Source organism: Syngnathoides biaculeatus, chromosome 8, assembly GCF_019802595.1.
Source record: "Syngnathoides biaculeatus isolate LvHL_M chromosome 8, ASM1980259v1, whole genome shotgun sequence".
NCBI lineage: Eukaryota > Metazoa > Chordata > Actinopteri > Syngnathiformes > Syngnathidae > Syngnathoides > Syngnathoides biaculeatus.
This window is the reverse complement of record NC_084647.1, coordinates 27,741,499-27,764,062: the sequence shown is the minus strand read 5'-3', so window position 1 is coordinate 27,764,062 and position 22,564 is coordinate 27,741,499. Positions and strand designations below refer to the sequence as shown.

At 38.6% G+C, this 22,564-nt stretch overlaps 1 protein-coding gene across 2 annotated transcripts in view; it reads right to left on the bottom strand.

Moving 5' to 3' along the window:
• The window catches only part of actn4 (actinin, alpha 4), a 64,753-nt gene that overhangs the window by 3,685 nt on the left and 38,504 nt on the right, over nucleotides 1-22,564 (bottom strand). Inside the window, exons 4-20 of one of the 2 annotated variants that reach the window (XM_061828595.1) lie at nucleotides 21,162-21,248; nucleotides 20,824-20,911; nucleotides 20,321-20,399; nucleotides 19,573-19,654; nucleotides 18,494-18,579; nucleotides 12,381-12,473; nucleotides 12,183-12,308; nucleotides 11,191-11,295; nucleotides 10,960-11,107; nucleotides 8,840-8,990; nucleotides 7,333-7,441; nucleotides 7,107-7,247; nucleotides 6,849-7,031; nucleotides 6,163-6,297; nucleotides 4,734-4,913; nucleotides 4,518-4,664; nucleotides 2,603-2,683 (exon numbers count right to left, since the gene is read on the bottom strand). In XM_061828595.1, the coding sequence (XP_061684579.1) occupies nucleotides 2,603-2,683; nucleotides 4,518-4,664; nucleotides 4,734-4,913; nucleotides 6,163-6,297; nucleotides 6,849-7,031; nucleotides 7,107-7,247; nucleotides 7,333-7,441; nucleotides 8,840-8,990; nucleotides 10,960-11,107; nucleotides 11,191-11,295; nucleotides 12,183-12,308; nucleotides 12,381-12,473; nucleotides 18,494-18,579; nucleotides 19,573-19,654; nucleotides 20,321-20,399; nucleotides 20,824-20,911; nucleotides 21,162-21,248 (2,021 nt within the window). Of the gene's footprint in view, nucleotides 1-2,602; nucleotides 2,684-4,517; nucleotides 4,665-4,733; nucleotides 4,914-6,162; nucleotides 6,298-6,848; nucleotides 7,032-7,106; nucleotides 7,248-7,332; nucleotides 7,442-8,839; nucleotides 8,991-10,959; nucleotides 11,108-11,190; nucleotides 11,296-12,182; nucleotides 12,309-12,380; nucleotides 12,474-16,171; nucleotides 16,258-18,493; nucleotides 18,580-19,572; nucleotides 19,655-20,320; nucleotides 20,400-20,823; nucleotides 20,912-21,161; nucleotides 21,249-22,564 lie in introns of both variants that reach the window. The other variant, XM_061828596.1, reaches the window with a different exon arrangement.

Genomic DNA, 22,564 nt, shown 5'->3' with positions numbered 1-22,564 from the left:
CTCTGGACAACAACATTGTAACACAAGACACATGCAACATACACTAAATCATCCAAGACAAATGCGCTCACGTTCACTGTGCTAAAAACAGAAAAAAAGACAAGCAGAGTGAGAAAAGCCAGCAGGGTGCCTGCAGGTGAATACCTCCGACAAACATATTATGCTATTAACATTTTTACACAAGCACATGAATCCTATTTGCATGTATGCAAAGCGGTAAAGGAACGTTTACTGGGCATCAACATTCTTATATCTGATAAGAATGAGCCTACAACCGTTTGGACATGTTTACACCTGCACTGACGTGTCTCCACCTGCAACATTTTCACAATATCAATTACCTGGTGTCAAAACTGTATCATGTTTACCCCTGTATCAAATATCAGTTTCTGCTAGCTGTTATTTTACACCGGCTATTAGCATATTGATTACAGTTGGTAACAACATGCCCTGCATGTACATTCACAATATTTATACAGAGTATTGCTATGTTTATACTTGGTATCAGCATAGTTTACAACTGGTATACCTGGTCACGTTACATGTACTACTTCCATGTTTACATTTTGGATTGGGATGTTTATTTCACCTGGTATTGTTACATTTATTCCTGGTACAGGTGCATTTAAAACTGGTAGTGTTGGGTATACACCTGGATTCTTTTTTTTTTTTTTTTTTTTAAATTAGGTTTGTGGGAAACTATTTATACATTTAAACTTTGTATCAGCAGCATTTATACCTGGTATTGCGTTTAGAAATTATTTCAACGCATTTACACCAGATCCACGTATGTTTATTCCTGCTGATATTGGAGGGTTTACACCTGGAATAAGATGTATTTATCTAGTGGAAGCAAGTTCAAATTTTAGTGGCGTTTACACCTGGTATCAAAAAAATTGGCATCAAGTTGTGTAGATCTGGTACAAATGCATTTACAATTGGTATCAGCACAGTTGAGAACTGGTACACCTGGTATTGCTACATGTACGATTCCCATGTTTACACCTGGGATTGGGATGTTTATTTCACCTGGTATTGTTACATTTATTTATATTTACACCTGGTAGAGTTGGGTATACACCTGGATTCGTTTTTTTTTTTAATAAAGTTTGTGGCAACTATTTATATGTTTACACCTGGTATCAGCAGTGTTAATACCTGCTATTGTGTGTATAAAATTATTTCAACGTATTTACACGTGATTAACGTGCGTTTATTCCGGCTGATATCATGGGTTTTACACCTGGAATAAAAGGTATTTATCTCAAGGGAGCAAGTTAAAATTTTAACTGTTTTTAAAGTGGTGAAGTGCATATTTTCTACTCCTATTTCCAACTTCACACCTGGTATCTAAATACTTGTATAGACCTGGTATTTACCAATTTACAATTGGTATCAGCACAATTATAATCTATATTAGCAGACTTGGGATTGAGATGCCTACACTGATTAGCGACTTTTAACAATTTCTATTCACATTTACACAACTGGTATCTGTGAGTTTATAGCTGGTATTACCATGTTTGGACTCCTATTAACACGTTTACACTTGTTACTATAAAAAGTGCCTCTGACTAAATTTGCAAATTAACCACTGTTAAACCTGCAGGCACCCTGAAAGGGGGTGGGGCCTAAAGCAAGCATTGGCACCAGTACCAGGCTGTTTCCTGTAGAAATGAGCAGAGCCCGGTAATCCTCTGCCACCATTTGTCCAGATCGCTTCTGTGGAGGCCAGCAGGGTGGGAAATTTAGAGTACAGAAGCGATAGAAATGGTAAGATTGATGTGGAAGAAGAGGAACAGGAAATAATGTTTGGGGGCAGCATAGGAGAAAAAACGTGAAAAAGCACAACTCGTCAACGACATGACTGACAAGTGACTCAAGACTATGCCTGTACAAAGCAACAAAGACCCCTGGTGGACATATGGGGACATGACATTCCTAAACCAGATTTCATCATTCCTGAGGAGCCTTGAAGCAGGAAAAATAGCCAGGGATTGAACAGTTGGAGATTAACACTTTTATTTTTGGGGGGAAGATTTCGAGTGAGCATGTCCATGTTGTTTACAGCACTTGTTTTCAGTTTTACAATCGTATCAGTGCATGTATTCCTGTATCAAGGAGTTTTGTACATTGTAACGGCACATTCATAACCACACTGGCATTCTAACTCCTAGCATCAACAAGTATACAACAGTAGACAGTATATAACTAGTTTTCCATCATTTGTATTTTGAAAACTTACACACACACACACACACACACACACACACACACACACCACACACACACACACACACCACACACACACACACACACCACACACACACACACGTATGAAAATGTTTACATTTGGTGTCTGCAAGGTTCGCTCTGTTTCATCCACATTTCTTTTGATCATTTTTTGCGTGTTTACGTCAGGGAATCGGCATGTTTGCAACTTCTATTTAGATCCATTATCAAAGTTATGTCTTCATTTGGTAGGAAAAGTAAATGGAAATACATTTGACTGGCAGCGATGTCGTTTTCCTGCTCCAAGGTAACCTCCCTTTGGACCCCTTCCCCATTTTACTCGTCCCTCCATCCGTTCCCAGGGTCCTACCTGCTTGTCGTTCTCCACGTCGTAACCCAGACTGATCAAACAGGCCTTGAACTCTTCAGCCATGAGGGCACCACTATGGTCCTGAGGCGGGCCAATGACAGCCAGTGACAGAGTGCCACATCACACATCAGAGCCCAACCAATTCGTGACCATGGAATGGCGGGAATGGGCGGTGGGATGGACCATGCAGGAGGGATAACAGGATGGATGGGAGACAGACAAGACTGATTGTTTAGACAAATGTCCACACAGAATCATGAATGGTGTTTAAATACATGCTGGGATATAAGATAGCCAACTTTTCTTCTTTGACTAAATATGGTCAGTGTCTTTAAAAGGAATTTAAAGCCCCACTGACATGAAAAGCATGATTTTAAGTATATTTTTATTTAAAAAAAAAAAAAAGGCAGCCGGGATGAACCCATCCGTTTTTTCACCACACAACATGATTTTGACGCATATGGCTTTTTGTAACTCCCGCCATGAAAATCCTCACGAGGGATTTGTTTTGGAGAAGGAGGAAGTGACGTTGTCAGCATCACCGCACTCGGGCTGCCTCGTGTGTTTATACCAGTTTTACCTGCAAGAAGGGAGCTCTCTGTTTTCGTGTTAGCCAAAATGCCGGCTCGTTGTATTGCTGGATATTGTTAGAAAACTCGCGAGGATTGATTTACTCTTCATACTTTTCAAAAAGATCCAGTTCTTCGTGAAAAATTGATTGCCTATGTGCAATGGACGAGAGCTTCGTGGTTCCAAATGACAGGAAAGTGTGTAGAGAGCTATTAATAAAAAAATAATGGTTTTGGGGGGGACGGACGAACGTAATCCTTCTTTCGGCGAGTGACCGTTAGCCAGCCGCGAGTGAGCTCCAGCGGAGAGTGACCGGCGGCCAGCCGCGGCTGAGTATGCTACATACTGTCAGGGAGTATGTCGTTAGTTAGACGTGATCCGTATATCATCTAAATATGGCTTGAAAAAATTGGTTAAGATTGCCCCGGTTACATCACTCGATTGTGAGATGTTCTCGTCTTCGAAAAGAGCTTCCGTGACCCATAGCAGGTCCCACTACGTGTTTTCAATGGCGAATGTCCCGGTGCAAGGTCTGCTGATGACGTTGCAGGCAATATGGCTACCACTTGGATGTCGAATGAGACTTTCACAACTTTGAGCATGGAAGACACGCTCTCCGCTCATATTTATTTTTTCGTATAGACATTGAAGTGAATAATGTCACATGTATTTTTAAGTACAATATCTATTATACAATGTACAGTATATAGCGATGTCAGTGGGGATTTAACCACAAGATGTTCATGGGATAATGAAACAAACAAGAAACATGACAGATGTACCGGTAATAAGAATGACATCTGGAGGGAATCATTCACAGTCAAGCTGGGACCCCCTAGTGGTGTTTCTTCAAATTTTGGGTGGCATATATAAAAAATTATGGGGTTGTGGAGAAACAAAATCTGCTAACATGACCACAAAAATGCCTGCGTTGAGGAAATAAAAAATATAAAAGAATATTTGTGCTGCCTGGATTGAATCTGTTTCCCGCTTGAATTTATGTTGGACAAGTGAAAAACTGACAGAGAAGCATTTGTGATATTTAAGACACTTTTGGATGTAATTAAAATGCTTGATGTATGAGTGAGTTCCATGGTAGTTTTTTTTTTTTTTTTTTTTTTAAACTCGCTTTATTTAAATTGAAGAAAGCTAGACAAAGAAGAAAATGTGCTTGTATCTCTACCCTGACCTTGGATTATCTTTACTTGTGCTTTTTATTTTGTAAAATGCAAGGTGGCCATTTATGACACACAAAAAAAAGACACAAACTGATATTGGGAAATGCTATGTCCAAAAGCTGTTGTAAAAATAATGATGCTGCAAGGCCGGAGTTTGCGTGCCTGACCTTGTCAAAATGGTTGAAAGAGGCACGGTACTCGTAAAGCTCCTCCTGGCTGATACCCTTGGCGTCACGCGTCAGGATCTGGTTCTCAATCTCGTTGATGGTCCTGGCGATGGTGGTGAGCAGCTGCTCCCAGCCCACGCGGATGTGCTGCAGGAGGAAATGCATGTTAATAAATGTCTTACAGAATATCTGATTCACGTGAGGTGATGCTACTACCTCCATGGAGTAGGGCGTGTACGTGTTATCAAAGATGAGGGCTTCCTGGATGAGTTTATGGACACCCTCCAACTGGTCAATGTTGGGTTTGTAGTCCACAATGCTGCGCTCATACTCCTTCAGGTTGGTCAGCTGATCCTCCAGAGTGCCGATCATCTCGATGGATATCGTGCCAATTTCCTGTCCACGCAAGATCTCCATTGATTACTAGCCTTTATATGATCAGGATTGTTGAGGCAGATCATAGATTTGAATAAAACGGGAATCGATTACCGATCCGATCACAAGATGGAGTAAGGAGTCTATTTAAATTAGTCGCTTATTTGCTGTAGATACTTGTGTACTGTATCTTCAAAAGAATTCCCTAGTCCAGTGATTGCAGCCCAGTGTGTCATGACACAGTCTGCCATGAACGATCTTCAGGGCTACAATGGGATATATTTAAAATTGTACTTAACTGCTCAAAAAATTAATTTACAAGAAATAATTTTTCTTTGCTCCTCTATTTATAATGTTGAGGCATAGTAACAGAACAAATAAATGGTCTTCTATTAGATAGCAGGAAGTATACACTAATTAATGTGTATCTACTTTTTGTGACATGTTCGTTTGTTGGTGGGTCATGAATTTTCCAATTGTAAAATGAGTCTTGGCTCCATAAGGGTCGTATAGTGTAAAGAGCCAGGTCAAACTAACATTCCAACATGTAATAGAATATTACTTTCTTAGTGTAATTGAATTACTTTGTTGCAAATACCTTGAAACACACTGAAACTTGGGAGTTTCAAGAGATTTGACATAACACTAGCATGCTGACATACAACCATTAATGCTACCACTAGCTTTCTAGGCTACACAACGTTGTTGTCTGCTTCTGAGCCTTATCATATTAAAAACAAACCTCAAGCAATCCTTAAATGAACGTAATCTCCCGAGCACCGGCACACATTTCCCCCCCATTTTGTTAGAGTCCCATTAATATAAAAGATGGGATGTGAAGATTTTATTGCAGTACAGTAGTCTTGACAGTGCAATTGTGAAAGACCAAATTTGTCTAATCCAGGTGTCTGATCCAGGCATGACATGTTGTCTGTCCCACACCGGAGGTTTTTTTTTTTCCCCTAATAACTATTAGCTGTCAGATTTTACTGTACTCAGTCAAAAGACACGACAAGCCTAAAAATAGAAAAGCTTTTGGATTCAAATATACAGCAGAGGATTGTGATGTGTAGTAAATTTCTGTTGCGGCACCAATCACTGACATCTTTGATCAGATCGGGGAATTATGACATTAAAGCCAATCGTCATGAAATGGTAATTATCGTCTATTACCAATCAAGCAGATCACATTAGTGTAAAGTCTACTGATTACACTGGGAAATGGTACCTTGCGATCATTCAATCTTCTGAGCTAATACATCACAGTTACCTCCATTTTGTTTTGTATCCAGGGTCCGACCACATTGGCTTGCTCTGCAAAGTTGCGTCTCAGTTTGTCGTTGGACTGCTGCTTGCGAAGCTCCTCCTGCAGAGCCCGGTCACGCTGAGGTACTAGCTTCTGTGCCTGTAAACATACACATCTTAATTTAAACCGTCGTGGATTACTTCTTTATAGTCATCATCTCGACAAAGGACTAACGATGACAAAAGACTTGTATTTACTACTACTAACCGCTGTGCTACTGCTAGTGACAAAAATAACATGATACAGCATTACATTTTTAAAAGGCATGAAGTTAAATTAGTAAGCCAGTACTCTCCTGTAATTGAATGTTTTTCTTTTGACATTTCAGTAGTAAAATAAATAGTTGATCATTTCAATTTCCCAGCAATTTATACATGCTATCAACATGTCAACACTTGGAATGGGTATTGTATATTGAATCAGAAGATGGTTTACATATTCAAATAGCCATAAACCAGCTATAACAAGATAAAATATGCCCCTTCTATTTATTATTGTGGAGAAAATGTCAAAATAAAAGCGTTCAAGTTACGACATTTCAATCGCTGCAATAGCTTAACCAGGCGGGGGTACCTAACTTGTTTCACCGAGTCAGTTTATCATGGCGGTTCTTACTCTACTAGACATCGCAGACACATGAAACACACTACCTGATCCCATTTGCTGTCGATGCTCTGTGGCGTAATGGTGGTGTACTGGTTGGTTCCACTCAGCTTAATGCCATTGTGCTGGGCGATCTTCTGCACCTCGCTGTGGATGGCCTGAATGGCCTCGCGCTCCTTGTTGGCCTCAGGCAAGGTGGACTTGAACTGCTCGTGGGCACGGATCAGACTCTGAGCGAACGAAAGGGCCAATATTTTAACATCAACAGGATGGTTTGCCCACTTGGTCAAGTTCCTGACACGTACCTGGATCTCCTCGATGTTGTGGACAATGAACATATCCTGCAGGTCCTCCATAGCCCCCTCCATCCAGTTGTTGAAGGGTGCTGCCCGCTTGGCGTACTCCAGATAGAGCTCATCGATGGACTCCAGAAGTTTCTCCGTTTTCTGAAAAGAGTCAAGACAATGTGTGAGTCCAAGAGGGCCTTGGAGTAGATTCAACTGAACTTGTTGTAATCAGACCAAATCAAACCTGAAGTGAGTCTCTGCGCCTCTGTGTGAGTTCTCCGAGGCTGTCCCACTGCTCGCAGATCTTTTGGCAGCGAGCGTTGACGTTGGGTGCGTCGTAGTAGTCCAGCTCACTGCAAGACAACACAGGATGCTTTTAATGTGCATAAAAAAATGAATGATAGGAGTAGGTCTGGTCAATATGGCCTTAAGATAAAATAAAATTTTTGATTTTTTTCCCTCCTCAAAAATTGTTGGGAAAAATTGTAATAGCACAATTTTCATGCTTACAGCATACAGCTAACGAAAACACAAATTCGACGAATATGACAAAAGAAAATTATTTTGAAGTATTCCCTATATAGAAATTAGGTGTCTTTTTGCCTTCTGTAAAGTATTTTACTACAGTATATTTAATAAATCTGAATAATTTTAGTTGTACTTTTTAAATTGAATTGTCCACCCATCCGTTTTCCAAGCCACTTATCCTCACAACGTTCAAATAGATTTTTCTACCACATTGGAATTTGTTGTATTCTGCTGTATTAAACCCCTTGTCTGCAAAGATATTCCTCTAATTCCATTACTTGTCTGTCTTAAAAGGAGTTCACTTCAATTTATTAGCCTTTACATGATCAGGAGTTTTTGGGGCCGGTCACCAATCAGCAAGTTTAAAAAACTGATAACCGATCAAATCACAAGCTATAGCAATGCATCTATTTACATGACTTGTTCATTTTTTGTACATACTTGTGTTATGACTGTATTCTGAGTACTATATAGTCCATAGTCCCATACTGATGTGTTTTTTTTTTTCCCCCACAGAGAAGATTGAAAAAAAATTATTAAGTTATTGTCAAGTTAGAGTGCTTTGCCACAACACACGTGACAATGTTAAAAACAAACTAGCTTGTGGATTCTTAAACAACAAAGCCACAGAGTTAAATGTACTGTGGAGCCGATCGATGATATCATTGATTGGATCAAGAAATGATGACATGAAAGCTAATTAGCATAAAATGTTAATTATCAGGCGGCATGGTGGGTCAGCTGGTGAAGCGTTGGCCTCACAGTTCTGAGGTCCCGAGTTTAATCCCGGACCCGCCTGTTTGGAGTTTGCATGTTCTCCCCGTGCCTGCGTGGGTTTCCTCCGGGCACTCCGGTTTCCTCCCACATCCCAAAAACATGCAACATTAATTGGACATTCTAAAATGCCCCTAGGTGTGATTGTGAGTGTGGCTGTTTGTCTCAATGTTCCCTGCAATTGCCTGGCAACCAGTTCTGGGTGTACCACGCTTTCTCGCCTTTGACACCTGGGAGAGGCTCCAGCAATCCCCGCGACCCTCCTGAGGATAAGCAGCGAAGAAAATGGATGGATGGATATCAATTATAAGCCAATACTGAGATTGGAGTGGTTGACAGGTGTAAAGTCTACAGCCTTAATTTATATGGAACTTTTTTTTTTTTTTTTTTTTGCAACTGTATTGAAAATGCTTCTTGACTTATTGATGTTTCAGTGGTTCTTCACATACTTGAGTTCCTGTGCAATGGCGGCAATCTGCTCCACTCGGTCCTGATGTGCAGCCAGGTCGCTGTCGAAGGCCTCGTGTTTCCGGAGCAGCGCTTTCACCTCGGACAGCGAGGCCGTCTCGTAGTCTCTCTGAGTGAGCATGGCCTCCTTGCCTGTTTGTTGTACACAACAAAACAGGACTCAAGACCTTAAAGTAGATAGTTATAGTAAAACATATTTGTGGACCAGCACATCCTTCAAAGGTTTTTTTAGTACCATATACTGTTGGCCGCATATTCAAAACACCAGTTACCAAATTTAAACCATGTGTGCTACAAAGCTGAGGAACAATTAATAGAGAGAGCCTTGCGTTTTAGTCACAGTGTGTAACCACAGCATGGTGATGAAGCTTCGTGACATTATCCAACGTCTTAACTTTTGGAAAAGTCATGCCCTGAAGCTAGTTTGACTTCACAATATAAAATTTGGTATACAAAATTATGATGAGTAGAAAATAAAATAGCTATGTTTTTAAAAAGACAGGAAGCAGTCTCAAAAAATATTGAATATAGAAAAAAAATATTTGGAGTGATATTGAAATCATGATTAATAAACATTGTGCACTGACTTCAAAGTTTACTATTTAACTACCAAAACAACTTTAAATATAGCTTAAAAAAACAACAGGAAAAATTATAAACAATATATTGAAAAAGTAGAAATAATCAAAAAAATTCAGCCAAGGCTAAAACCATTTACAACCCTGCTGTAACAGTGAGTGATTGATTATATGTATTAGTCTATAAAGAAAAAAAAATATATATATATATACAGTAACTTCATATTCTGGGATTTGGATTTATTTTAATCCTAATTGATTCCTCCAAAAAAGAAAAATTTTGTCTGATTTCATTTCGGAGGGAAAAAAAAGGGTTAAAAAAAAAAATCATTTGACTTTTTATACGAAGCAATGACGATATCTGGTGTTCCTGCCTCAGCCTCTTAAAGGGTACTTTCTATTCCCGTGGTCACATGCCCGACAACACCTGCATTGCATCACATGACCGATGCATTGACCCGCGCAGCACCTCTGCGTAGCCTACCGCGCACACATCAAAAAAAGTTGCTGCATGGTGAGAGCCAGAGTGTCTGCTTGGACATCCATCCATTTTCTGAGCTGCTTATCCTCACAAGGAGTCCTGTTGTCAATCCAAGATGTCATTGGGCAGGAGGCAGGGTACACCCTGAACTGGTCACCAGCCAATCGCAGGGCGCATCGAGTCAAACAACTGCACTCACAATCACAACTAGGTGCAATTTGGAGTGTCTAATTAATGTTGCGTGTTTTGGGGATGTGGGAGGAAACCGGAGTGCCCGGAGAAAACCCATGCAGGCACGGGGAGAACATGCAAACTTCACACAGGTGGGACCGGGATTTGATCTCCGGTCCTCAGAACTGTGAGGCCAACGCTCTGCAGCTGCGGCGCGCTGTGCCGCTTCTGCTTGAATAAATGGACCTTAATGACCAGATATGTTTAATTATGCTGTCAATCAAGAAGGCAGCGACGAAGGTGCGATGTGGAGCCAGGAGGAACAATGAGTATGTCATCACAGCATGTGACTGAAAGGGCCAATCATGAGAGACGAGTGCCTTGGTTCTCCCCATGCAGCAATTTTTTTCTACGTGTGCTCGCAAAACCATGCAGAGGTACCCATTAAGGGCAAAGTGGTACATTGCTTGCATGGAGCCGCATATTTTCAGCAAAGTAAACAAGAGTAGCAGAAGAAAGTCACAATAAAACTATGCAATATAACAATGCACGAAATTACATACACAACATGCACCTTAATTTTTCTTACATGTTTTTATGATTGTGAGAAGCTAAAACTGAAATCACGATCAAGTTTTGATTAATCACCCAGCCCTTGTTTGAAGTAGCCATTTTAGTTTGTTTTTCTCCCCAATGGTTAGCCCAATTGCAACCAAATTGGAGCCATGTACAGTATTGCACAGAAGGATGCCAGTGAACAGTGAACCATACAGGATTTGACTTAGAGCATCTGATTGGTCTGAACATCGCATTTGCGTTTTGCTGGGGACATCCCTGATGTGGTCTGCGCGCCGGGATAAACTGGATTTACCATCAGTCCAGGATTCATGGATGGAGGCCTTCTGACGGAACTTCTCAGCCAAGTGATCCAATCTCTCAAGACGTCGGATCTCATTGAGGAGCCACTCCTCGTAGCCCTTCTCCGCACCCTCTAGTGTGTGCCACGCTCTGTTGATATCCTGACCAGCACATACATGGCGATTAAAAAGAACAGTGCCTGTACAGTACATGAAGGTTTTGGGATTTGTATATGTGTACATACAGCCACCATATGTCCCTCTGATGGCATGAAGGCAGGTCTGCCACCCAGTCTCAGTTTGGTCTGCAGTGTGTTAAAATTGATCTCCAGCTGACACTTCTCTTGGACCTGCAGGACCAATATTGGCATTTCTTAGAGGGAACACAAAACAGTTATGCGGGAGCACAAAAAAATTAAAGACGAGTAATTGCCTAAATGCTATCCAAAGCACAGTTGAGAACTAAAAGCATCAAAGCATGAAACTGCAAAGACATACATGATGTAACATCAGCGGGCTACGCTGCCAAATTGCAAGGATTGATAAGATGCAATAAAATGTGATTAAAGCCACCTTAATCTTATTTATTTAAATGATATATATGCACTTTTTCCACAAATTGTATCAGTTCCTAAGTCTAACATGCTTCGGGCACACTACACTTATTAGCTGGTTATAAATGAAAATGATCAACGGCTCACCCCGCCTCCTCTACGGAGAGGAGTGCCGGCACGGCTACGGTTTTCCGCCACTGTGACAACTACTATCCTGGAAGACATTGCTACCACAGAAAATTGTGCAGTAGATATACAATACGCTGTATATTTGAAGCAGAGTTCCAGAGTTAATTCAAGAAATTTGATTGCCATACCAAAACACACATACGTGATTGGGCATGAAATAAGACTCCCAGGTCCCAGATTATCCCAATAAATCAAGAGACTTGCAAAATATAAATACAGTATAAAAAATAAGATAAATAAAATAAAAAGCTGTCTCTACAGATGTGGGGAGTGTGCAACGGTGTAAATGCAACAATGCAGAAGTACAAATGCAATAGGCTTCAATGATTTTTCATTTGCATGGCCAAATAATCGTGGGGGGGAGTGTTCATTGTGCAATAATCTGTGCATCTAACAAAACTGCAGCTCTGCTTTAGCATGATACAAAAACACTGATAATTAGAAACATTTACAATGTGCAGATTGTTGTGTTGAGTGGGGGGAAAAAAAAGGACCTTTGGTGGCTTGTGAACACGGCGGTAGTCCCTGAAGTCCTCCAGCTTCTGCTGCATCTCAGCCATGGTCTTCTCGGGATTTCTGTTCTCCAGCCAGGGAATGGTCCGACGGATCCATTCTAGAAGCTGTGCGTGGGTAGGACGCAATCATAAACAGGAAAGCACGGGCGGGTTGTACAGTATCTGGTTTGTACTCACGTCACTGGCCAGTTTCTCATACTCCTGCATCAGGTGTTCGTTCTCCTGGTTGACCGCTAGTACTTTGCAAATGCGATTGGCGGCAGTCTCTGCCTATATAGAGCACACACAAATGCTGGTGAGAGGCACTCACTGATAAGAGTGACATCGGCAGAGCGAACCGCTTTATCCAGTTATTCTTAATTATATTGTTCGAGCAGGGGCCGTTGACAAAGTATGGCATCTATGGCCTACCGAACATTTTTCTTTATCATCAAGAGTGCTGTAGCGTTTTTTTTTTTTTTACATTATTTTAGCTGATTTGGTCTCTATAATCGGTTAAAGTTTTTAAAAATTCATGAATACTTATTAAAGTATGTAATTAAATAATGGGTCAAATGATTTATTTAAAAACTAATCTTGGACTACATTAGACATTTCACAACTGAACATTTTCATTATTTTATTAACAAAAATGTTCCAATTTTAAAACATACAAATACATTAAATTTTTTATGCCATTTTGAATTCCCTTAACAAATAATATTCTAACATACAGCTACAGTAGCAATTATTTGTTAGTATCTAATAAAATGGCAATTATAACTGTCCCAAAATATTTAAGTATAAAATATAACAAATATACTCAGAACTGCTATTATTATTACTACAATATGATAAATGGTTTATATAACAGTTTTTATTACAATGAAGTTAATTTAAATAAAATTAATATATCTTTTGTTTTTTTAATTAGTATTTTTGTTAGTGATGCTATCAAATAAATAAGTGTATTTTTTCCATTTACTATAACAAATTTTAAAATAATGATTTTTATCAACAAGCTATTTTAAAACACTACACCTTTTACGTCATCTAAAAATGCAAAGGACCGTCTATCTGGTTTTAAAAATCAAATGTGCTCAAAAGTGTGTTAGAGTCTCCTCTTCAGGTTCAAGTCATTGGCATGAACACACACGAGCAGTGGCAGGGAGCTAAATCTCAAAAAAAAAAAAAAAAAAAAAAAAAAAAAAGGGGGGGGGGGAAAGAAAGTGCTAAATAAACAAAAGAAAAAAAAATCCACCAGCTACACTTGGATGGTTGCAACATGCAGGAAGCTGTTGGTGGTTAGTTTCATGTGCCTCTATCACACACACGGTGTTTTAAAAAAAATAAAAAATAACGCCATGCGTCTCAAGTGGGTCCATACATCAAGTACATCAGCTTCAAGTGGCGCTGAAGTCCAGTGGGTCCTACGACATTAACTACTGGACTGCAGGAATACAAAAACAACACATTTAAGACATGTAAATTCAATACCAAACTAAAATAACGTGATTTTTAAACATTTTTGGGGTGTAAGTAATAAAACTATTTTAATTTTAAAGAACTGACAATACACAATTAAAAAAAACCTGAGGAAATGGGGCAATTAACAGCAAATGAAGCAAAGTGGAAAGATGTTGAAATCAACAATGCTGTTCCACAAGTCACACACGAAACCCAGAATATACAGTTACAGTTACTTAATTCATGATTTAGCCAAGAAAGTACCACAAAATGTATGTACAGTACTTGGGGTGCAACGGTACAATAAGATTTTTCAGCACAGTTCAGAAGAGTGCTAAGTTCCCACATGGAGCATAATAGGTAATGGTCAGGATTAGTAACTGCTTCCATGGAAAAAACAAATAAACAAAAAAAAAAAAATACAGTGCAGATCAGTCTTTGTCTAGCAGATGACATCACTTACAAGACTTACGAGTAGCAGTAATCCAAACTTAACTTTCTAGACGGAGCCAAAGCAACATCAAATGTCATCTTTAGTGTTTTTATAGCATCATATTAAAGACCGTTTAAAGTTTTACCCTTCATTTTTCAGAAAGAAAAACTATTGATGTACATTTCTAAAAATAAAATTTTGAAAACAGTATACTGTATAATCAAAGACAGCTATTTTAATATAATACTGTTTCACTTCTAATCATTCATTTACTAAAACAATCGGTGTTGCAATTTTCCTAAAAATACATTGAAGCAGTTAGATATAATACTTTTTAAACCCTCGTAGTTCAAACAGTTCAAAATTGTATTGTTGTACTTGTCTACAGCCTTTGCTTGCTAAAGTTAAGATCCACCATTGGATACTTTCAAAAAATAGGATTGAAGCAGTTGCATAATTTACATTCTACATATAATTAAGTCCATTATAATTGTTTTTATTGGATTAAATACACATTACTAAAACAGTTACACTTGTCTACATAATTACTTAAAAAGAAAAACTATTGACTGTGTCCATTCCTAAATATAACTCAAAAGTTATCATTGTAAACTTCATTATTGTATTTATTGGAGCATCTAACGCGAGCAGTTTTGATATCATAAATGTCATTAAATGTTTATACCCCCCACCTCATTTTTTCCCTTACTGTACCTAAAATGAATCTCAACCATGACTTCAAAACCAAGGCATACCAAACTGCTTTTTAGTGTACCGTTACACCCTTAGTATGTACGGAGACTTAAGGGACAACTGTCTGTTCTTTTTGGCTTCAAAAAATGTATACAATGATTGACAATGACTGTTGTCATTGTTCAAAGTACACCAATTACAATGAAGTAATGCGCGTGACTTTCGGAAAGCGAATGTGCGCCAACAAGTTCTATGAGAGAAACAGCATTTAAAAGCATAGCAAGCATGTTCTGAGAGTTCCCATCGAGACACCAAATCTTATTTTTTCTGTTTGAGCCAAAGTTAAAGGTAATATTTATGGAAATCGTTTCCTTTTCACCAATTACCATAAGGGGATAGGAACCAAGGCTTGCCGCGACGAGCAAAACTCTGCAAATTATTGACAGCCCTCAAAAAGAAATTTGTAATTCAGATAGATACTACAAGATGGTGGCAAAGCACTAAAAAGGAAGTGAATCAAATAAGATTACCACCATGCATTTAGCACTCTCACAATCATGAACCAATGTTATTTGATTCAAAACAAAACAAACCAAATGAGGCTCATCAATAGTATTATCTAGCATATCTGCCTAAATAATTGCTAGCACAAATGGAGGTGACATCATACACATAGGCTTTAAACAAGCAGGATTTTTGGGTTTTGTCACCCGTTGGAGAGTTTAAATTAACCCATCACTGACCAAATCACAAGTTTGAGCAATATGATTTATATTTCGTGAGCACCGATCATACAAAGGGGCTACGTGACCTGTTTGCGGCAAACTTCGAAAATAAAGAAACTCCTTGTACTTTACAAATATATAAATACTTTATATTATGCGACATTATTTTAAAATTTTCATCAATGTCAGCAAGTCAGATTCAAATTTAAAGCACAAATAATAATTTGTTACTTGTGCAATATTTAGAACATGTCTCGCGGGTGTTCCTCGGGGAACCTTGTTGGTGACCCCTGGTCTAGGAGCACGCCACACGTGACGACCAAACTACGGAAGGCCCAATTTAAAAAAAAAAAAAAAATTGTGTGTGGAGTCTGTTGCAGATTAAAAAAATCTTTTAAGAGTGTAATAATCTTTGTGAGTGACCCAGGCTTTAGAAGAAGAAACCCATCGCATGGATTCAACCTAACAACATCAAGATTTCACCAGCTTTGGCTTGAGCACAAAAGCTATGAATGGATAAGCTAACTAATGAGTATAGATTCCCACACAAAATTTGTGAATGCAAAAATTTGCGAATGCCTCACCGTGGATATGCGGGTGTTGACTGGACACACACAAAAACTGATATATGATGGGAACTCTCTGTTTTGAGGAGTGTTGGATGCATGTACCTTCTGTGCACCAGAGAAGGCGTGATAGAAGCAGGACACATAGGTCATAATGGCCTTTTCATCAGGCCTCAGCGTGCCAACGATGTCTGCCAGCAGCCGAAGCGAAGGATGAAACAAAAAGAGAGAGAAGAAGGGAAAAAAGTGAAGCCCAAGCAACCCAAAAGCAACTTTGGAGAGGACGGGAGGTACACCTGCGCATCCACCTGAAAGCGAAGCCAACTGACCGATGGAGCAACACAGCTCACGTTTGGACACAAAGGCAACAGTCCACATATGTACTTAAACACACTGGTGAAAATGTCACACCATACAAGTTCTTACAAAATAAACTAGAAAAACAAACAAAAAAAAAGACACATATTCAACATTACAATAATTAAAGGTTTAATCAAAAATACTTTTAATTCATGCAACTATAGTAATAAATAAAATTGACATTACAATAAAAGTCAAATGACCTCATTTGATGTACCTCTTGCATCTGACACACTCAAAAATTAGCAGCAGTCCATGATACATATTCAATCTGCATTTGTAGACACCAAGTTTAAGACCTGCCGTATGTGTGGGTGCGTGTGTGTTGGTGAAGAGCTTCCACACACAGCAAATCAAAAGTATGAATGTCTAGTGCTAGCAAATCAGAGGCAGGTAAGCCAGGTTGTTGTTCGATACTGTAAATACAACTGACAACGGAGTTTTTTTCTGGACTCGATAAATTTAAATTGTTATGCTAACACCCAAATGCCCCTGCTCAAAATGCAGCAAGCCAGTGGGAGAATGGTGTTTGATCCGTAAATGCACACGAGGACCAAGGGAAAGTTAAAGGTTTTTCTTTTTTGCATTCGCTAGCCTGGGAGCTAAGTAGCTAACAAGCTATGGGCTGCAGCTTAAAATCTCACTTGACTGCGTCAGCACTCAGTTGTGTGTGTCACACCTTCAATGGGAGGTCAACTATAGCACATAACTGCAGCCGCACGCATCAATACTCAGGGAGTAGTTGAACTTTTAGCATAATTTGGTTGACAGGTAAAGGTCTAACCAATCAACCTTATTTTATTTTTCATTTATTCTATAACCGGGTAAAAGCTAATTGATAGATAAAACGTTTAATAATAATTAATGTTCAAGTTAATGGCATTGGATTTAAAAACTGGCAAAACCCAAATGCGTGAGTACAAACATGGTGTTATTTTAATTCATTCACATTTTGGAAGCACTTAAGATGTACAGTATTTTGGGCCTCTTTAGTGAGTTAGCGCTACACTTATGCGCCGAATGTTTGATATTTGAAGAAAAGCAATTTTTGAAGAGATCTCGAGTCTAATTTTTTTTTTAATTTTCTATCCATCCAAAATGTTTTCTGTTCTACATTACAATGTAAATTGTTTAACCTTCTTTATCATAAAGGTAATTGCTCTTAAAAAGGATGTAGAGTAGAATGGACCTCGATATAATGAAAATCTTAAATTTATTTTTTATAAAACAATTATATATATATATATATATATTATATATATATATATATATATATATAAATAAATAAATCTAGATATGTTATTATACGTATTTGTTAATTCTAATTACACAAATTCCAACGGTACTAAATAAAATGTCAAATGTGTCAAACTGTACCTATAAATGTACTTATTTTATCAAGTAATACAATAAACATGAGTGTTGGTAACATGGTTCACTTTACCAATTTTCTTTTCTAATCAATTATAATTTAGTTACCATCTCTCTTTAATTCCTCATAAATATGAGTGTGAGATTTTTTGACAAATGACAACAAACGTCATACTCCACTGAGGTTGCTACATACAAAACAAAAAAAAAATTGAGGGATACATTGAAGGGACCAAAACGTGTCCACACGATCCTGTCAGAGAGAAAGAAACATAGCATCGAGTCAGGCATAATTAAATGCCTTAAAAGATTAACTTACTAACTCTTAGATAATTTTACATGAGATTTGATTAGGGCTCAATGTGATTAAGCCTCAGGTACTGTAATGGAACGTGTACCAAAGACTTTAAAGTCAAGATTAACAATTAGCGTCCTTTAGTTTTTGTTTTTGGGGTGTTCAGACCCTTCTAAAACTTTTTTTTTTTTTTTTAAATTGCAACTTTCACCAGCTGAGTTCCATTGACTGTGTGTCGACTGTTGCGTGTTTGTGTCCCAACACATCTGTTGGCTGTGCAGGGCCGGAACTGAGAGAGCTGTGAAAAAGAGCGAGGCCATGCTGGGCGGAGGGTTGCATTTGTTAGTAAAAAGGGACATGGGGTAGGGTTACTTGGGTGTGGAGGGGAGGACATGGGGTACCTTCTGAGCTCCAGAGAAGGCATGGTAGAAACTGGACACATAAGTCATTATGGCTTTCTCATCGGGACGAGCAGTGTTCACAATGTCTATTGAGGGGGAGGTTATGAAGATGTGATTAAACATGGACACACACACACACACACACACACACACACACACACACACACACACACACACACACACACACACCACACACACACACACACACACACACACACACACACACACACACACACACACACACACACACACACACACACACACACACACACACACACACACACACACACACACACACACACACACACACACACACACACACACACACACACACACACACACACACACACCACAGGAAGTGCAAGTGATGGACAACATAATGCACAGGCACAAAAACAGATATGATAAGTATACACCTAAAAGTGATGCAGTGAGGCAGTGATGGCTGCTCCTGTTGGTGTAAAAGGTCATTTATAGTTAAACTTCCTCGAAATCCCAATTTGAAATCCTAAACCTCTTCTAAAATTATAATTTGAAACCCTAACCTTGGCTCGAACCTCTCACCCTGGATGGAAAACCATGACCTTGGGTAGAAACCCTAATTTAAAGCCCAAACCAAAGCTTAAACACTCCATTGAAATCCTAACTTTAAAACATAAACCTGAATTTAAACCCTAACTCTTGTTAGAAACCACATGCCTGTCATTAAACCATGGTTTTAAATCCCAACCCTAAATGGAAACCTAAACCTTTATTGGAAACCCTAACCCATAATTTAAACCCTAACCAAAGTTTGAAAGCCTATATTGAATACCCAACCCAGATTTGAAATCATACTTTGAAAGCCTTCTCCTTACCTATGCTGGAAAACCTCCCCTTGGCTTGAAGACCATAATTGAAAACCCCTAGACTAGGTTGAAACCCAACTTTGAAAGCCTAAACCTCAGTCTGGTGTCAAGGCATTCTTAATTAGTTTTTACAAACTTTTCAGTAACACAACAAAGCAATACAAAGACAGTGGAAAATAAATGTATTCAACACAAGTCCCCAGCAGAATACAAATCAAAACTAAGACCTACCTTCTGCGTCCAACATTTTGGGGATGTCCAGGTACTTCTCGGCCACCTCAAAGGCATTGTTGAGATTGGTTACTGCGTCATCCTGCGAAACCAATCATAGACAGAGCGTGCAAACTGCAGAGTTAGCAATGCATTTCCAATTCTACAGAATCTCCTTCAGTTCAATATCAACTACTAGTCAGTCTACATTTAACATCCCAAGTTCATCAAAATCTAATACTATACAGTGAAACTAAAAATACAGAGGTAGAGACAACCGTCATTTATCTCTGCCACAGTCGCAACTGATTATGATTACAGTATGTACAATTAGTTGTCCAACAAAACAGCTCCCTAATTTTTTAGAAACCCAGACGTGAAATATTAATTTAAAGCCTTAATGTAGAATTCAAACCCTAACCCAGGTTTGAAGCCCTAGCCCTAATTTAAACACTTGCCCCTGAACAAAGCCTTCATCTCAAATCCTCACGCTGATTTAAAAGTTCATGTTGAGAAACTAACCAAGTATCTTAATTTGAGCTGTAACTTGCAATATTAAACCTTGTTTCAAACCTTAACTGAAGCCTTGAAATTCAAACAGCTATTTGGATTTATTCTACTGTTCATTTTTGCATTGCTTTGGAAATTTTCTGAGGCGGTACAGTACTGGTGCACCGTGCTTGCTAGATTGGACTGACTGGATTCTTGTAGGTGTATATTATTTACGAATGCATCGTAGCCGCAGTATTTCACAATGAACATTTATCACCTTTCTGAGCTTGTCGTAGTCAATGAGTTCCGGTCTATGTCTGTGGATGAGAGCGTTGAAGGCAAGGCCGTCCTTCCAGCTGCCAGAAGATAAGCACATGTGTTATACATCAACAATGTGTCACTTAAACAGACTCAATATGATGGAAACTAAAATTAGAGCACCGAATCCGAACTACTCATGTAATCATCATAGATAATGATCCAATGTCACTTAACGTTCTGTAAATTACTTGTGAAAAATAATGTGCATTTGTTTATCTATCTATGCAAGTGGAGCAGTGACCAACTGAATGTTTTCCCACTAGAATCGTTGCCAGTTTGGTCTGCCTTTATCACAGATTTTCACCCACTGAACCATATCACTGCAATAAATAGTAATTGTAACTGTCATAAATTCTCCACAAGTGGGAGCTCTTGCTACAGTTTTAAATATCAGTGGCTTCTATAAAAAAAAAATACACAACTTTCAAACAAGCTGTGCACCAAATCTGTGTGTGTTACCTTATGTGGAAGTTCTGCACGTTTACATTCTTGTAGGGAGCGGTCTTCCTCTGGCACCACAATAGAAGACCCTCCTTTGCCGATGTCTCTGATGATGAATAAAGAGCACAGGATGAAGAAGTCTTCAAATGGTTAGGAAATGTTCCATGAGACTGAATATGTTTTAACTAGCCATCAGAGAGAAGAAACTTGCCATTGTAGATTGAAATTGTGCATATTTGGACATTCTGTCTCGGATCTTAACACCAGAGAGCGTCTTTTTAATTAAATAAGTACACCAAAAAAATACACACGTGAAAAAGGAAAAGGCATCCATGAGAAAAAAAAATTAAGCCAACCTTCAACAGAGATGTCTTGGATTGCAAAGCGGAGGATGATGGTCCAGATCATTCCCAGGGTCATCTTGGCATTTCCGTCCACGATTTCTGGAAGAAGAAAAAAAAACAAGACACACACAAGCACACATTCATTTGCCTGAATATTTGTCTTCAGAACATTAACTAGACTACTACTATTATTAAATAACAAATTTGCAAATGATGTAAATGAATTAATTAATATAATCTAGAATTGTAAAGATGCAATAAAAATGTAAATCAACGTACAGTGTATCTAATTAATATAATTTCAATTAAAACATCTAGATAATACCTTTTTTTGGACATTCATTCATTCATGAACGCAAAAAAAAAAGAAAAGAATGCCAAATCATAATTTTCCGGTTTAAATGAAAATTCAAAGAATAACAGAATGACAGGATGCTGCCCCACCTTACTTCATTTACTTCTTTTGTTTATTGGCTGTCGTCTTAATTTTCTGCACATATGCCCAGCTGTACAGTAATGTCCAAGTTGTGTAGTTTATCATGAATGATGGCTGCATGTAGCCCCCTCCCTTTAGACTATAAATGCTATGCTGCGGAAAAAGGAGTCAGAAATACCATGCCCAAAGAACTAAGGATGTTCATGGCTACCACTGAATTAGATGAAGTTATGCAAGATCCATTCAACACATTGTAGTAGATGACTAATGAAAGGCAAACCAGCTACCGCTAACTAGCAGTTAAGCTAAAATGTTAGCTTTGTAGAAGCAGATGTTGCCTGCCAGCATGAATTTACACTGGCGCAAAACAGATGACCACGATGCAGCGAGAGATCTTGGTGAAAATAGTCAATTTTAAACTAAAAAGAGCAGTTTTGTTTTATTAACAGCATTTTCCGTAATGCACCTGTCAAGTTGCATTATGTTTTTGGGTATACAAAAAAACAAAAAACAAAAACATGCTACCAGGACTTAACCAGGGGACTGAGTATTTTTCCAAATCATCAAGTTTGATTCTTCATTTGTCAGACAATCATTTGTCTTCAGTTTGGAAGAGTACCAAGAAGTAACAGTTTGATTATGATTCGGTAGTCCAACAAATCTGAATAGCGATAGAGGATTTAGAGAGGGAACCCAAGCACGAATCACAAATAACCTGATCCTTTATTATAAAATTACATTAAGCATGCTGTAGTAAATTCTAATTAATTTAATTATACGTAGACAACTTTAAAATCTCGTACAAAGTCATTAAATGTGTAAAAAAAAAAAAAAGTCAATAATTAAGCAAAAATGCATCAGCTCCAACATTGCGTAGATATGAAGAGAACGTAGAGTATGTGTGAAGGTGTGACATTTCTATTTCTTCACGTCATCTTTTTAAGTGTGCAGTGCACGCATGCAGTAAGGCATGCAGTCA